This window comes from Triplophysa rosa, linkage group LG1 (assembly GCF_024868665.1).
Source record: "Triplophysa rosa linkage group LG1, Trosa_1v2, whole genome shotgun sequence".
Taxonomy (NCBI): Eukaryota; Metazoa; Chordata; class Actinopteri; order Cypriniformes; family Nemacheilidae; genus Triplophysa; species Triplophysa rosa.
Genome location: NC_079890.1, coordinates 28549635 through 28566491, shown reverse-complemented (window position 1 = coordinate 28566491; position 16857 = coordinate 28549635). Strand labels below are relative to the sequence as shown.

The 16857-nt window shown below is 38.2% G+C and overlaps 2 protein-coding genes across 2 annotated transcripts; both read right to left on the bottom strand.

The window, feature by feature from the left end:
• Positions 1-7545: 7545 nt before the first annotated feature.
• On the bottom strand, positions 7546-9755 carry ascl1b (achaete-scute family bHLH transcription factor 1b). The gene is made up of 2 exons (XM_057345026.1): positions 8264-9755; positions 7546-8155 (listed from the first exon to the last, which is right to left on the bottom strand). The coding sequence occupies exon 1, from the start codon at positions 8835-8837 to the stop codon at positions 8268-8270; it is 570 nt and encodes a 189-aa protein (XP_057201009.1). The 5' UTR covers positions 8838-9755; the 3' UTR covers positions 7546-8155; positions 8264-8267.
• An 809-nt stretch (positions 9756-10564) lies between these two features.
• On the bottom strand, positions 10565-16529 carry si:ch211-210p4.6 (malignant fibrous histiocytoma-amplified sequence 1). Its single transcript, XM_057344923.1, has 10 exons — positions 16399-16529; positions 15107-15974; positions 13952-14249; positions 13690-13876; positions 12978-13162; positions 12396-12889; positions 12075-12220; positions 11489-11687; positions 11324-11391; positions 10565-11237 (listed from the first exon to the last, which is right to left on the bottom strand). The coding sequence occupies exons 1-10, from the start codon at positions 16412-16414 to the stop codon at positions 11215-11217; spliced, it is 2484 nt and encodes an 827-aa protein (XP_057200906.1). The 5' UTR covers positions 16415-16529; the 3' UTR covers positions 10565-11214.
• Between the last annotated feature and the right edge of the window lie 328 nt (positions 16530-16857).

Genomic DNA, 16857 nt, shown 5'->3' with positions numbered 1-16857 from the left:
ATATAAACAGTGAAAAAATGGTGCTGCTTAATGATGCTTTAAATTCTTGTTCTGGGGCGAAATGCAGTTATGTGTCAGTTACTGGATTGGTGGATGGAAGCTTGCATAAGATGCACAGACATGACTTGAAAATGCACTCTTGGTCCTCAATGAAGGAACAAACATTGCATTGTCATATTCAGTCCTAAGTGCATCTTATTGTAGATAATGTACTAAGTTTAAAGACATTTTAAAAATAAAACGAATGCATGAGAAATTTTTAACTTGTCAGTTGAAAAGTGGAATCTTGTGCAAGTTGGGTCATGTTTAGGTCACTTTTTTAATCGCAACTTTGCAAAAAGAAACATAATTACATACGCTATTTAGAAAGGTTGAGATATCCAAATGCAAATACGCTATTTTGTTTCAAAACACTGAAAACACGAAACATGTTTCATGTCAATGTTATCATTTTATTTTTTTATATCTTTATCACATTTTCACTATTTCTGTCTTTAATCTCCATCTTCTTCCTTGGTTTGTGTGTGTAAGACAAGCTTGGTACAATTGTGCCTGGCAGGCTCAGATTTTGTCAAGCACACTTTCACAACACACAGAAGACCCTCGGGATCTGTCACTTTACATTTCAGTCTTACTAGAAGAAAGATGGTTCACTGAATGGCACACACTTTCTGGCAATTCACACTAGACTGATTTTGACAGAGTTTGCAGAAGATCTGACCAGAGTCTAAAACTCAGTTCTCCATGACAAATCCACATTTGTCTTCAGCAAAATGTCATAAAACACCTTAATATGACCTCATACAAATTCTGTCTGCCGCCATATCTGCTACTTCATCGCAGTCATTTCCAACCCTCATGTGAGTGACAACATTAAGGAGCAGTTACTCAACGGTTTACTTTTTGTCTTGAGTATCAACAGAGCCAAGGGCAAATGTCTCAACATGCATGGAGTTGTTCATCACAGTGTTTGTATGTAAGGGCAGCTTTGCTTTTGCAGTGTGCAGACATGGAATAGCATAACATGTTGGCATTGTACAAAAACATTGTAGTCATTTGTTGTAGTCATTGTGTGAATAGAACAGAACAGAACAGAACAGAACAGAACAGAACAGAACAGAACATTCAGAAAATTCTGTCATACTCACCCTCTTGTCATTTCAAACCAGAATGACTTTCTTTCTTCCGCTGAACACAAAAGAAGATATTTTGAAGAATGTTGGCACCCATTCACTTGCATTGGTTTTGTGTCCATACAATAGAAATGAATGGATTACCAACTTTCTTCAAAATATCTTCTTTTGTGTTCTGTCATACAGGTTTGAAATGATGACAGAATTGTCTTTTTTTAGGGGGGTAAACTATCACTTTAATTTTTATGAATGTCTCCAACACAGTACAGTTTTATTGTTCTATTTGCCCAAAGTACGAGTACAAGCAATCTATAAAAAATATGAGAGTTCTTTCCTCCATAATGTCACCGAATTAGTAAATTGTACAAGGCTCTTCAAATAAAGATCTATAATTTGTCATTTTTTAAAACTAATAATTTATTTTAATTATATTAATAATTTTTTGTCCCACATTGATATTTTTACTGATACACTTTACTGATGACAATCTAAAGCTATCTATGATGTCATATTATTTTCTATTGTTTTAAGCAATTCATATAGCCAAGACTTATTTAATAGTGTTTATTTATACATATAAGGTTTAAAAAATAAGCAGTAGTTTGTGACAAGGAAGTAAGGCTTCAACGAATTACTGATCATTTAGCCTGCAGAACAGTGGATGAATTAGGAGATGGACAGGTGACTTGAAGCTCAGTCACTTGTTCTGACTTTTCAGCACACAACTGTTGTAACCTGCAGCTTGATTCATCATGGTTACCCTGCAGCTAGTAACAGTCCGCTTTCATCCTCATGCTCTACACCGTGACACCGAGTAGACTGTGCAACTCAAGAAACAAATGTTTTAAATGAATGTAAATGTTATGTTTTCATTTGCAACAACAAAGGAAACTTTTGCCAATACAGTGGTGTTTAAATATTATTATAGACCATCTTCAACCAATAAACCCAATAAACATTTGGCTCATGTAAAACAGCACTGGATTTCAAAAGCAAACAAACCGATAGTTTAAACTCAAGGATTTGCATAACAGTAGACTGAGCTTCAAAAGAGGTGGGGCCAAATTTCACTCCAGACTGCAGAAATCTAATTGAGCAAGAGAAATATGCATCAAGAAAGAGTGAGACAAAAAGAGAGAGAATGGGCAGTAAAAGAAAAGCTAACCCCGAAACTGCGCTCTGTTGACCTTGAAAACAGGATGAAGAAAAATATATTTATACTACCAGAGATGCATTTAAGCAAGCATTAACATCAACTGGCTTAACTAATGAAAAGTGACTGCAAAAAACTGCATATTTGTTTTAGCACTGGTACCTTTTTTGGGGGGGATATAGAGAACGTCCCAATCCGACAATCTTATTCAATGTCTAGAGCAGAAGAGAGCTGTGAATAGAATTAGGGAAAATCTGCATAGTACAAGAGCTCTCCGACAAAGACTTAATGGTACGTTTGGCTCTTTTGAAGGGGCAGCAACAACCCAAAACCTTTGGTCCCCGGACCCCTTCATCAAACCCCAACCCCCCTCATAAACCCATTCAGAGTCCTTTCCACCCTCAGCCCCCCATTCCTGTCCTCCACTCACAGAGGGCGGCTAGGCAAAGCTAGAAGATGAGTATTGATATAATGAGTGAAAGAGAAAGCGTACAAAAACGCTGCATAATGCGTAGATGTCATTAGAGGCTGAATTCCATTATGGCTTTCTGCGATGATGGACAAATACATCCAATAAGAAATGTGTGGGGTGAGGCATCGGGCACACAAAACCCCCTTACAGAGATGCGGTTGAACGTTCAAAAGACGATAGGTCCGGATGGTTCAATATTTGAAAATAAACTAAACCGTACATTGCGATGCAAATAAGTGTGTATGGTAAATATTGGTCTCGCTATGCGTGCAAGTTTTTGTCTTGAGGAATGAGAGGAAATGCAAAACAACAGGCAAAAATACCCACTTCTGTATTGGATTGGCAGGTTTGTGTGTAATGCGTCATTCATATGTAAACAGTACGCACTCCACGTAATTGCATTAGGAGATTTGACAATGAGTTTGTATGTGTGTTTAGGGGGTGTCATTAAATCCATCCCATCTTATTCTCATCATGGAGATTGTGTAAATAGTTTTCTTTGGGGAAAAAACTGTGGAATTTACACTAGCTGGTGAGGTGCACTTCTGGTTTCTGAATGGACCAATGTAAACAGTCATTGTATTTGTATGGCACGGCTATAGTGCGATGAGTGATAATCAGATGAGCAAATGTTTGTGTTAGACTATTTTCTCGAAAAAGGAACCGCATGGAAATAATCTGGAAAAAACAGGCAGGCGTGCAGGTAGCGTAACATATGAATACGCCCTTGAGGAGCAAGATTTCCACTACAGTCCATCATTTGTAGATTACACATTATGATAATTTGTTGTTTTTCCTGCAACACAAATATGCTTGCTGAGACAAGTTTCAATATCTGAAAATACTGTGCATTGGTTGTTTTCATAGTTGTGGCTTCTAGCACCTTAGCACCTGCTTAGTTATTGACACAAAAGTGTTTGGAGCATTTACCTTATCATCAGGTCTTGATAAATGAGTTTAGAGCTCACATCCATGCTTTTTTTCTGGCCATAGTGTCAACCTAAGCGTACAGATTGTTAATCAGGGGGTGATAAGGAAAGCCGAGCACACCAGGCAAATTATTAATCTTGAACATTAAAGAATTCTACAGTATGTAGCCTCTAAAACTGACATAATGGCAGATATCTAAAGTCAGGAGATGCTAATCTGGTGCAGATTTGCACAAGGATGTGTACAAATTGACTAATGCTACAAAACTGAAGATTTCTTGGCCTTCTTTGGAGAAATTTAGGGTACCACAGCCATCACTCTTTTAAGCATGTAAAGCTTATCAGGAGGAGAACCTTATCATTATGTGTCAGCTGGTGGAGCATGGTGGCCTAGGGGGACAACTGCAGAATGGCATAGAGTGGTCAGGCCTAAAATGGCAGGGATGGAATCTGGTGTGACACTCAGGCTTTTGCGTGACCTTTTTCAGAGGGTCAACGCTGTGAGCTGTCACTCTGTGTTGCTGGAAAACTGGAGTAGATTTAAGGTAACTGCCAGTGGCGGACGTAGCGGGCGTTTTCCCGGTGGGCCGCTAACGTATGGGGCCGGAACGGAGGCGGTGGCCGCTAACGTATGGGGCCGTAACGGATGCGTTTGCCGCTAATGTATGGGGCCGTAACGGAGGCATTGGCCGCTTAGACGGATGTATTATAAATGTGAATGCACGCAATGCGAATGCAAAAGACACGTATGCATGCAACCCCCCCATCCCCCCCGTTGACAGATTTGGTGGAGGGCCGATGCAGGCCTAAAAATGCCAGGGCCGATTATTCTTCCCAGTCCAGCCCTGGTAACTACACTGAAAATGGAATGATTCTTGCTGAAATTACGTACATGTGAAGTTAGAAATTGTCTTTGTATTTGTGTTCCTGTAGCTCACTTGGTATTGAAATTTGGGGAAAAATTTGAAAAGATCTAAATGAGTAAGTGATGCTAAACTTTTGACCGGTAGTGTATGCTAATGAGATAAATATCTGTCATTCGCGGTATCTTAAACTTTCCCATAGGAATAAGTGTCTTCTGTCATTTTTCAAATTGTTGAAGGCATAATTCACCCAATTCTGTCTTCATTTATTCATCCTTATGTCATTCAAAACCTGTCTGACTTGCTTCTGTGGAACACAAAAGAAGATATTTTGTGAAATGTCTCAGTGGTTTTGTGTCCATACAGTGGAAGTCAATAGGGTCCAGTGCTGTTTGGTTACCATCGTTCTTTAAAATATCTTATTTGTGTTCTGTAGAAGAAAAGGTCATACAGGTTTGGAATGAGGGTGAGTAAATGATTTCATTTTTGGGTTAACTGTCGCTTTAAAGTGCCAAACATGAAAATTCTTTCATCATTTACTGACTCACCCTCTTGTAATTTCAAACCTGTATGACTTTCTTCTGCAGAACACAAAATAAGATATTTTGAAGATTATTGGTAACAAAACAACGCCGGTACCCCTTCACTTCTATTGTATAGATACAAACCCAATGCAAGTCAATGGGTAGAACACTGTTCTTTGGTTACCAACATTCCTCAAATGATCTTCTTTTTTGTTCTGCAGAAGAAAGAAATTCATACAGGTTTGAAAGTGCAAAAGATTGACTAAATGATGACATAAACTTTCATGTTTGGGTGAACTTTCCCTTTAATGAATACACCTGACAACCTTAACGATGCAAAAATGACAGTGAACCGTTCAAAATAAAGCTAACTAATGAGGTCACAACCACCCATTTCGATAACAATCATCGTAAGACAACACAGCTGATCAGCAGGAAATAAACGTGAGAGCACAAACATCCAATCAGCTTTTGCCCCCAGCCTGCGTCCCGGTTGAGAAAGCTAGTTGATAATATAGATTACGTTGAATAAATCCAGAAAGCCACCCACAAAGCAGGCCTCTATCAGAGCAGCTCCTCAAACAAGCAGAAGCCATGGAGATATGAGACGCCTCACAACAATGGAAGTGTGGCTGAGAGATAGGAACTTGAGGAGCATATTTGCTTACAAGGCCCCTGGCCAGCACCGGCACACAGACACTGACCACACACACATTCGCAAATTCACTGCTTGCTTAATAATCATAAATTACAGGAATAATCTTTGTCTTATCTTTCTTATCTCTTGTATTTAAACATTACTAAGAGAATGGTTTCAAACGGGATAAAAACATCACACTTTCTAAAACGGCAGAGGCTGAGTACAGTGCTCAGAGCAGGGGCTGTTTTGGGTGTGTGTGATGAAGTTTGTGGGGGGGTATTGGCCCTCAGCCGAGACGGATGACTATTGTGTGTGCATGAAGGAGTGTGTGTGGAGGGTGCAGGGCAATTTAAGACAGTGTTTAGCATGCAGAGCCAGACAGAGTAAATCAACCTGACTGCACACAATTATGAGCCGAGGGATGGGGAAAGAAGAGAGAAAGGGAGATTTTTATGAGATTGAAGAGAAACAAAGCGAATATTTCAATGTGAAGCATTTAATCAAATTAATCTATTGTGTACTCTAGTGCTTGGGTGCATTATAGTTGAAAATGAGACGCTGTTGTAAACAACATTTACAAAAAACATCTTGACAAATTGCTTGTTTAAATTTTGCATCACTGTAATACATCAGCTGACAGTTTGCAAGAATAAGGTCTACAAGTAGAGATGCATCTCCAGCGAAATAAAGACGAGACAAAACTAGAACCTAAAAGAGATGGAGTCTAGGTAGGAAAAAAACAGAGGGAAGATTAAAATTAGTTTGAATGAGGCCCACACGCTGCCCCTTTCATTCGTCCCCGGACCCAAATCAGCCTTTTGTGTGGGGCTCTGTAAAGTAGTGTCACTCATTCTGCTGGATTTTTATTGATGGGGAAATTTATGAATTTACTTTTTCACATATTAAAAGGACCTCCTGCTCTAAGTGCTGAAATTAGTCAGTACAGACTGAAGTTAGACATCACAATGCCACTTGTACATTGAAGCAACATCAAAGTAAGCCAGACATCCAATCAGATTTATGTTGAAGGCACTATGTGATGAATATGGCGTAGCCCTCGCACAAAAGTGCTTTTGTGTCACTTAAATCAGAGGCCATTCAAAATCAGCACGGGTCTGTCTGATTGGATGATGGCGAAAGGCCTTACAGCGCATCCAAACTTCAGACGCACAATAGCAAATGCAAATGTTCATGCACTCAGAACCCTAGTGGTAGGTTGACTCACATTTGAAGCACTTTGAAGGATGTCATTTGTAGCGAGAATAGCTTTTAGTGAGCCTAGATTGAAGTGAACGTTTTTTTTCAAGCATTAAAAAGGCAAGAAAAGATAGCTCCGTGGTAAGACTCTGGTATATATTCTACGAGAAAAACAGACAAGTGGTTTAATGGTATAATATGTTAATGGAAAATCCTATTTGGATTCCTTCCAAAACAATTAATTCTCAGTTAACTCTTCGGCTGATTTCACAGCCTCGTTGGGACAGACAGTTTGGTTACACACATAAATTGCGTTGCACTTTTTATTTTCGCTTAAAACTTAACAAGTTTCCTCTGTTCATCCCTGGCTACAGCTGGCTGTCACTCTTCTGTATGGTTATAAATGTTCCCATTAATTAAACCGTGTTGACACAACTTAAAGCTCCTTCTTTTATGATGTCAAACATTTGACACCAAGATATATTATCTGATGACCATTGGTGGTTATTTCATTGTACAGTGTAAATTATTGCTTTTCAAATATATTGAAATGTCAAATATTGGTGCATTGTTCTATACAGAACCCGCATGCACAATACAACATAAAGACATACACAAGGTGATTATCTGAATAAATAAAATCTTTTATTTTACATAAAATAGGGTTTCTCTTAATAAAAAATTGCATATACACAAGTTTGTATGAAAACACACAAGTGCACACTTTGATACAAAAGTTATTCATCCAGTAAAAAAACAATGCCGCATGTCTAGCACAAAATATTAAGATATACAGGTTGCCTGTGGGCTGCCTAGTGTAACGTTAGTGTATTCCCTAACAGACTCCGTACATGGCACTATTTTCTCACTCCTTTAGCTACTCGTTTAACTGCTTGCCTCGTTATTTGTACATTGTGAAAGTATAAAATAACTCATTCGTTCACCTTTAAATATTATTGCATCAACAGAGCAAATTTGTTGAATACACATTTGAATCATGAGATGTTTCTTGGGGTGAAGAAACACAGGTCAGCAGATGTCCCAGGTGTAGATTTACGCGCACGCTTCAAATCCTGTGCATTTAAGATGTTTTCAAAGTGTTGCATATGTGTGGATCAGCACAAATAGAGTCCTCTGTGTGGCTAGTGCTCCATCAATCACCTCGGTCCCTTCGTGCGCACCAGTGCGCATCACCGTCCATGTGCTGTCCATTCAGCACCAATGTTTATCAGCCAATAAAACACCTGCCATAAACAACAATGACCGTCATGAGTAACACGTAAAAATGAAAGTCGTTTCAATATAGTCACAAATTGTTTCGGATTAAGCTGATGATTTAATAACAGCCCTACCTGGTTAATATCTGTCGAACCATGTCGTGAAGTCGAGCAGCTCTTGTTCTTCTGAGCTGAGAGGCTCGTAACTGCCTTCGTCAGAGGAGTAGGTTGAATGTGGAGACTCCGGGCCCGCCGAGTACGCATTGGAGACAGCTGGAGAAGTGACGCCGCACTGAAACACGGCAGACACGGCGTCGTGTTCGTCTAAAAGCTGCTGGAGCGCACGGATGTACTCGACCGCCGACCGCAGCGTCTCCACTTTGCTCATTTTCTTGTTCGCGGCTCCGTTGGGCACGTGTTGGCGAAGCGTCTGGAAGCCCATGTTGACTTGCTTGACTCTGTTTCTCTCGCGCTCGTTGCGCCTGGCTACAGCCACGGGCTGCTGCTCAGGGATTGAATAGCCGAGTCCGTTGAATGTCAGTCTCCTCTTGCACCTCAGAAGCTCTGGGCTGCTGGAGCGCTGTCTCTTCAGCACTTTAGGCTCTGTGCGTGGAGAGCTGCGCTCCCTGTCCTGTTTCTGATGAGTCGTAAAGTTCTCCGAAAACTGATGATAAAATGACACCTGAGTTGAGATGACAGTTGCTTCCATCTCTGCAAAACGTATAAAATAAATAAATAGACGAGAAAGTGAGCGGATGCAGATGCTGTGGGGAGTTTTGGTGGAAAGCGCCGCGCTCGTGCCTTTCGCGTGGCTCTTAAGAAGCGTATCGTAGGAGGGTTTGGCTGAATGTCGATATCACCTGTTTGGCGACTGATTTGGGATTGAAGGAACTTGCTCGCCCTTTTCTACACGTGCACCACACCTCCACCCCCATTCGGACCGCACGCTCCCAAAGGAAAACCCCGCCCCCTGCACGAATCCCCCGCTCGGGCTTCGCGCGCCGGGCGCGTGGCTTTGGCGAACTCAAAGAAACTATTCTGTGAGCGCACTGCGCCACGCGTGCGACGCGCTGTCCGTGTGAAATAATGGTCAGATAGTGAACATTTATGTTATGGAATCATGCAACTTAAAACTAGCAGTGTTCTCCAATAATGTCAAATAAAACGATTGACTGCATATAGTTAACTGTCAAGTTAAACTTTACCTATCACCCCCCACAACTAACTTCTTGTTTTGGCAAAGAAATAAATAATAATTTAAATTGTGTTCGGGCACTCGTGTGTGTAGTGTACCCACTGAAATTACTTCCTAATCTTGACGAGTCTTCCTGACGAATAGTTTTACTACTACACTAACCACAGTTTAACCATATAGGCAACTTGTTGCGAAACCACGCTAAAACAATTCTGCATTCGCCAAAAACATGGTCACTGCACTTACTATAATAAAACAATGATTGTTTTTTCTTTAGATGTTCCTTCTACTTGTATGCTTAAATAACCTTAATCTTAACTTGCTATTTAACATTGCATATGTATTTGCAATTATATATGTACATTTATTGTCAACAAATCTCTGTTTTGAAAGTAAATTTATGATGATAAAGTGATTATAAACATCATCAAAAACACCTTCACTTAGCCCAAACCAGTTTTGACATTATTTCTGAATTATGGATTTTGGGGTTTGAAAATTACAGGGGTTGGAAAAAATGACAGGGTTACAGGGTTCAATCTGAAAAAAACAAACTTTGAGGTTATTTTTTTATACTATACTATTGTTGTATGCCAAAACAAGGTTTTGAACAAGAATTGTGTTCAGCAGCACAAGAAATTGGTGAACTGAGAGACTCGTAAGATTTCCAAAGGGAAATTTTAGTTTGAGCCTGTTTATCTGTAACCTTAAAGGAGTAGTTCACATTCGAAATGAAAATTCTGTCATCATTTACTCACGCTCTTGTCGTTTCAAACCTGTATGACTTTCTTTCTTCCCAGACCACAAACGAAGATATTCTGAAGAATGTTGTTAACAGTTTCCCATTCACTTGCATTGGTTATAATAAAGTGAATGGGGAGCTGTGCTGTTCTGTTACTAACATTTTTTCAAAATATCTTCTTTTGTATTCTGCAGAAGAAAGAAAGTCATACAGGTTTGAAATGACAAGAGGGTAAGTAAATGATGACATCATTTTTATTTTGAAGGTGAACTACTCCTTTATCAGCTCAACGGGTGTTTTAAGAGCAGAAGCCTCCACAAATATGAGAAGAGGGGAGATTTATTATGAGAAACAGGTTCCCTGCTTCAACCTCTCTAAAGCAACTGGAAGATGTTCTGATAAAATGGTATGACATTTTACTGGAGACTATTCAAAAGTTATATACTGTACATCTATTGTTAGAAGGTTTAAAGCTGTATTAAAGGCGAACGGTGCCTTCTACATCTTATTAATTGAACTTATTTTCTCACAGTTCACGTGATTTTGTTCAAACCTTGTTTATGTGCTGTTATTCAGTAAAGTTTTAATAGTTTTATGTTTTAAGGTAAACGTGTACAGTAGGTGTAGGCCTACTTTATATCTTTAGGAAAACAAACGTTTGTAAAAAAAGACAGTAAGTCATGTCGTTTGGTATATGGATAACTTTACTGGGGCATTTTTTTTACACGAAGGAATGCAAGTGGTAGCTGCATGATGACGCAGCTGCTGGACAATGAAACTAAACGTAAAGCGTAATGAGCCAATACCTCCACCTAGCGGCAAACATATGTACCTACAAACAACGTATATACTGAGCAATTTCATATTAAGAGTAAACCTTTATCTTACAATACAATTGTAACCTCGAAATACAATCAGATTCTTCCAATATAGACTACATCAAATAAATAAAAAAACATATTAACTAATGGATACTTATATAACGGTATTGCAGGAATGATAGTAATGCTGTAGTAAGCATTAGAAGTTTTGTAATAGAAGTCATAAAGTTGTAAATCAAAATCTGTTACAAAGTAAATTCCATATTGCAACATGTTAATTTGGGTGTTCATTTACTGTAAGGCCTGTCTATATGTTCTCCCTTCAGGTCTAGGTGTCAGCAACATCAGGGGCTGTAGATAAAAAAATATTTGTCAATTATAATAGGCAGCCGAATAAGTATGCATCATTGTATTCCATTGTAAATTAATGCATTTACCTCTAGGGAACAGCAACTCTGTTCTTCGTTGGTGTCCATTACGGCAAACATATTTCTCTTCTAGACCTCTATAGGATAAAACACAGCATTCAGTCATCTAAGTTTGTGTTTCAGTAATGACTGTTGCACATAAACATATGAACAAAAGACAAAACTACAACTTACACACTAAATTCGTTTGTTCCTGATTCATCGAGCCACTCTTTCCAGTCATTCCATTCAAAGTAGTCTGAACAGCCAGGATCCCTACAGGGACTGTGGACAATCTGACACAGCCCTTGCCACTGCATTGTGAGGTTGTCCAAACGGTCCATGATCAGTCTTATCGCTTCCCATGCTTTCTGGATTTCTGCTGAGGTTTTAACTACAATGGGAAATATATGTATTAAGGCAAAGATTCATTTTCATTCAGAGATGATAATCAAATACTAAAAATTGTAAAGTCTATGTTACAAAAGTGCTATTGCCAAAGTGTCAGTGTAAGTGATGTTGATCGATTAGAAAAGATTTCTGTTGTCATTGCAGTCACTTGCAGTCATGAACTGCTAATGCAATTCTAATGCAATGAGTTACATGAATACTTTTATTGGGCTAATTTTATATTATTTATGTTTTATTTATATTGTGCCTTAGAGTTTTTAGAATTTCTCACAAAGCACATTGAAAGTGCAAAACCATAACCGTTTTGTAACATAATATTCCAAGGCACACACCAATACATAGAATCAAAAAGAAATGATGTAAGGCTTACTGTCGCTATCTTTGCAGCGTATCTCAATGAAGTGGTCTTCATCGCAGTGTTCTCTGAGCAGAAAACGTTTACTGCCACAGCAGATCAAGCACTGGTCTTTTCCCATCCAATATGCGGAGTACCAGGAGCATATCCTAATGACAAATCTGTAAAGTAAGCGCAGGTGTGATGACATCAAAGTCAATGATACAAACAAAGACTGACTTCATTGAAATCTGCATTCGCTTTTTCGTGTAAACTAGTCAGATATGCAAGTTATAGGTGCATTTATTTCTTACAAAACATAATGGCTGTTGTTCAAAAGAGAAGCCTTATGTTCACCTGTGAAAGAAACCATGTGGTATTTCAGGCAGGAAGTAAACATGGATGTTGATGTCCTCTGTACTGTCTTGTCCCCACATCTTCTCTACCTGCGTATTGTCTGGCAGGTTACTTGGAAACAGACAGGCATCTGGTTCATATACAATTGAATTTGAGGGCTTCCATGTTTTCTTTGGAACAAATTCATTGGCATGTGGATTGAGAGGACAGCTAGGTTTCGATGTTAAGCAAACATCAAAGTGTTTTAGTAGTGAAAGAACATGTCCTTCTGTCGTTTTAGAACCAACCACCTCCTTAAGTAGTTCTTGATCAGTAATGCCTAAATTTAGGAGCTCAGTGCGCATTAGGATCCTAATAGCCATGTTGCTTAATGTTGCTCTGTCTTTATAGTCCCTGATCCACCTTTCCTTGTATTTCTGAAGTGCATTTTCTAACTTGAGCATTGCAGGAGAAATAGCAGCCAGCTCTTTGTCCAAGTCATGTCTCACTATTGTCTATGGCAGCATAAAAAGAGAAGAGATTTAACATGTTTTACAAGTGTAGTAGTTTTATCATTTCAATTTATTTGTTAGACATAAAAACCTTGAACAGCGTGATGAGGAAGGATGGTTTCACAAACAAAGAATTTTTCAATGCCGGGATTTCCTTGTACCACATAATGACCCCAATTCGGTGAAGATACTGAAGAATTAACTTCAGTTTGTCATGGTTCAGTGTATCATGTCTGTTCTTTAGCTCACGCAGGAGGTCATCTTGAGTCACAATACCTGTTAACAGGTGTAGACCAGATAACATACTTAAAAAAGCACACATTACACTGGTCATATGTGACCCTGGACAACAAAACCAGTCTTATGGGTCAATTTTTAGAAATTGAGATTTTTACATAATCTGAAATCTGAATAAATAAACTTTCTATAGATATATGAGTTGTTAGAATAGGACAATATCTGGCTGAGATACAACCGTTTAAAACTCTAGAATCTGAGAGCGCAAAAAATCAAAATATTGAGAAAATCGCCTTTGAAGTTGTTAATCAGGGGCACTGTGGCAGACCATCCACTCACAAAAATAAAGTTTTTATATATTTAAGGCAGGAAATTTACAAAATATCTTCATGGAACATGATCTTTACTTAATATCCTAATGATTTTTGGCATAAAAGAAAAATCGATAATTTTGACCCACACAATGTATTTTTGTCTTTTACTAAAAATGTTCCCGTGCTACTTAAGACTGGTTTTGTGATCCAGGGTCACATATTAAAAATGAAAAGAAAAAAGAAAATACAGACCATGCTCAGAAATGTCACCATTTCTCAGAAGTTCTTGGATATCAGCCTCCACTTCATGGTAGCATTTAGGCAATGTTTGTTCTATGTTGGGGAATGTGTCTTTGTTCAAGACAGTGTGTTTGATGTGATCATGCAGCCTACAAATGTCTTGAGGTTTTGTGCAGTCGATCGCTACGAGGTCAAGAACCTGATAACAAACAGGATTCGATCATAGCAGAACATTTTCTTGGATGTATATTTTATTTAATAGTAACCATATTACCTTTAGTTTGTACTCAGTGAGTCTTTTGATCTGATTTATCTGGTCTGAGTACAGTGATGGGTTGTCCTTATTCTGCAGGTTCCTTCTCTGCTGATCTAAATGAGACTTATGAGTTTGAAGCATTTTTTCCACGTTCTCCTCAATTTCCTTTTTCTTTTCTTTTACTTCATTCTCATCTGTGCACTGATCCACATGTGTGCCCACAAGCAGGACAACTGAGCCTGGTATCTTAAGATGAATATTTCTGATCCAAAAGCCCACTTTTTCATCAAACGATTGGGGATTCTCAGTCTGGTAACTGTAACAATGTACAAATATTAACAACGCAAGGTTGTGGGTTCGATCCCAGGGATTGCACATGACTATGTATAAATGTATAGGATAAAGTAATGTAAGTCGCTTTGGATAAAAGCGTCTGCCAAATGCATAAATGTAAATGTAAATAAAAATGTGTGATTTTTGTGACCTGGATTAAACAGGCAAATCTTCTAAATACTTAAAATAATCTAAATCTGAATAAAAAATTTAAAGAGAATGAAATGAAATGTCTGAATGAAAAAGAAATTCAGTGGCTTAGTAAATATGACCAAATTAAACCCCTATATTACCTTTTAATAATTGTTTTAAAATCATTTAAGTGATTTAAGTCATTTAATCTTTTTTTTTTCAGCGGGACATATAAGATTTATTAAAAATCCAACAGTTATTTTGTTTAATTTACATATATTATTTAAGTTTATTTAATCAAAAGAAATAAGTATTTAATTAACAAATTATATTTTTAATATACACTTAATATATTTGGTGAATTCTAATATAAATATTTGAGTTACTCCGATTTACTTAATTTTTGTACTTGCATTCACTCAATTTAAACAGTACATTTCATTGATTTCACAGTTTAAAATTTACTCTCTTTTTTGTGTAAATTATTTCACAAAAAAATGTAAATCACAGTTAAACTTTTTAGAGTGTATGCATTATTGGTCACGGGAAGGGTCATGAAATTAATATTCTTTTCCTTTATTTTACTATGTTCCCTGAGGTGTCATTATAATACTGCTGGGAATTTTCAGTCAATTCAAAACTCATGTAGGTATTGTGAGAATGGAAATATCAAAATGCCTTTAAAAAAATCAAGCATTTACTCTATACCTGGAAAGATCGATGGTGAGTATGACAAACGCTTCAGCTGTTATGAAAACATGATGAGTGTTGTAGTATTCTTCCTGTCCCGCAAAGTCCCAAAAATAGAAACGAACACCATCACTTTCAACTTCACTGATTTCAATCCCTACAGTACGATCATCCTCAGCCACACTGACAGGACAGGCCTGCTTCAAACTGCGGCACAGAGTGGATTTTCCTGCCATAGAGGTCCCCAGAAACATGGTCTTTACGCTGTGAACGCTTGGGGAGTTGGACTCAAGCATGGAAAAGTAATTCTGGATATCCTTCAATCCCCCAGCACAGACCTCCTCAGGAGGTTTTTTGAGAGGGTTGCCATTGACTTTAAACTGAGTCAAGCTTTTGGTTTGAAAGAGTGAATACGGTAGCTCGGCTAGCTGGTTCCTCTCAGCGTACAGTTCTTTTATGTGAGGAAGTCCCACGAGAGGTTCCAGATCTGTCAGGCAGTTGTTAGACAGGTTGAGGTAGGAGAGATTTTGACACTTGATGATGTCTTCAGGTAGTTTTCCAATGCGATTAGTGCTCAACTTTAGAAACTGAAGTTTCTCCAAAAATGGAAAAACATCTTCTGGAATGGTTTTCAGATTGTTCTGACTCAAGTAAAGTCTCACCAATTGGTGTAAATCCTTAATCTCTGAAGGAAAGTCAGTAATCTCATTTCTGGACAGGTTGAGTTCTGTCAGGTTTGAAAGTTGAGATATACCCGCCACATGCTTGAGTCTGTTTCGCTGTAGATCCACCTTGTCTACATCTTGACCTCTCTGGAGTAGCTCAGTGGGAAGTGTTCTGAGTTTCTTTCCGGCAAAATCTTCTTCGTTTTTGCCATTTCTTGTGCCTATGGGAACAGTATTTTAATGTATAAAGTTTTTTAATGATTAAAAGAAAATGTTTGGACATAAATATAAATAATTGAATAATGTTAAAGGAATAGTTCATCCAAACTACCATTTTTTGGGTGAACTATTGCTTTAAATGTATTATATCAAACGACATTTGTAATACAGATGGCTAGGAAATGCAAATGACAAAAACATTACAAGAATGACAATTGGTTATTTCTTTCAGTGAAACTAAAGTTAAAAGTTCATTGCGAGAGTCACGATTTAATGAGCTTAGCCATTTGTATAGCTACGACAATGATACAGCAAATCCTGAGATGTCACCTTACCACCTGCTCATTTTAATACTTGGTGTCCTTAGTGCGTTTACACAAATCTATAGCATTTCTTCAAGTTAAAGAATAAACAGTGAGAACTTACCGTTTACAGAGGGCATGTTGTCAAGTAGCTGCTAGAGAGTTTTCGCTCTCACTGTCTGCATCAATGTAACCGGTGACTTACTTCCTTAGTGGCAACTTACGCTTCAGAGCAGTAAGCTTTTACTTTCATTTTCTGGAAACGTCCGCGGTGTCTTTTTCAGTTTCTGTCATGTGACCTAAGGTGCCACTCCCATCACCTGGCCAAAATGCAAAGTCAGTGTGACTTCCTGTTTTATGTGGCAGAAGTTGCTTTGGTAACACTTTATTTTACGGTGCCCTTGTTACACGTTACATGTGGTATTTACTATAGTATTTACTATAAATTACTAATCCTGAACCAAACCCTAATCCTAACCTATAATAAGTACATGTAGTTGATTTTTATTACTCAGTACTGGGGCCGTTCCGTATACGGAACACCTGAGTTTACGGTTTGTTTTGCATATGAATTCTAATATAA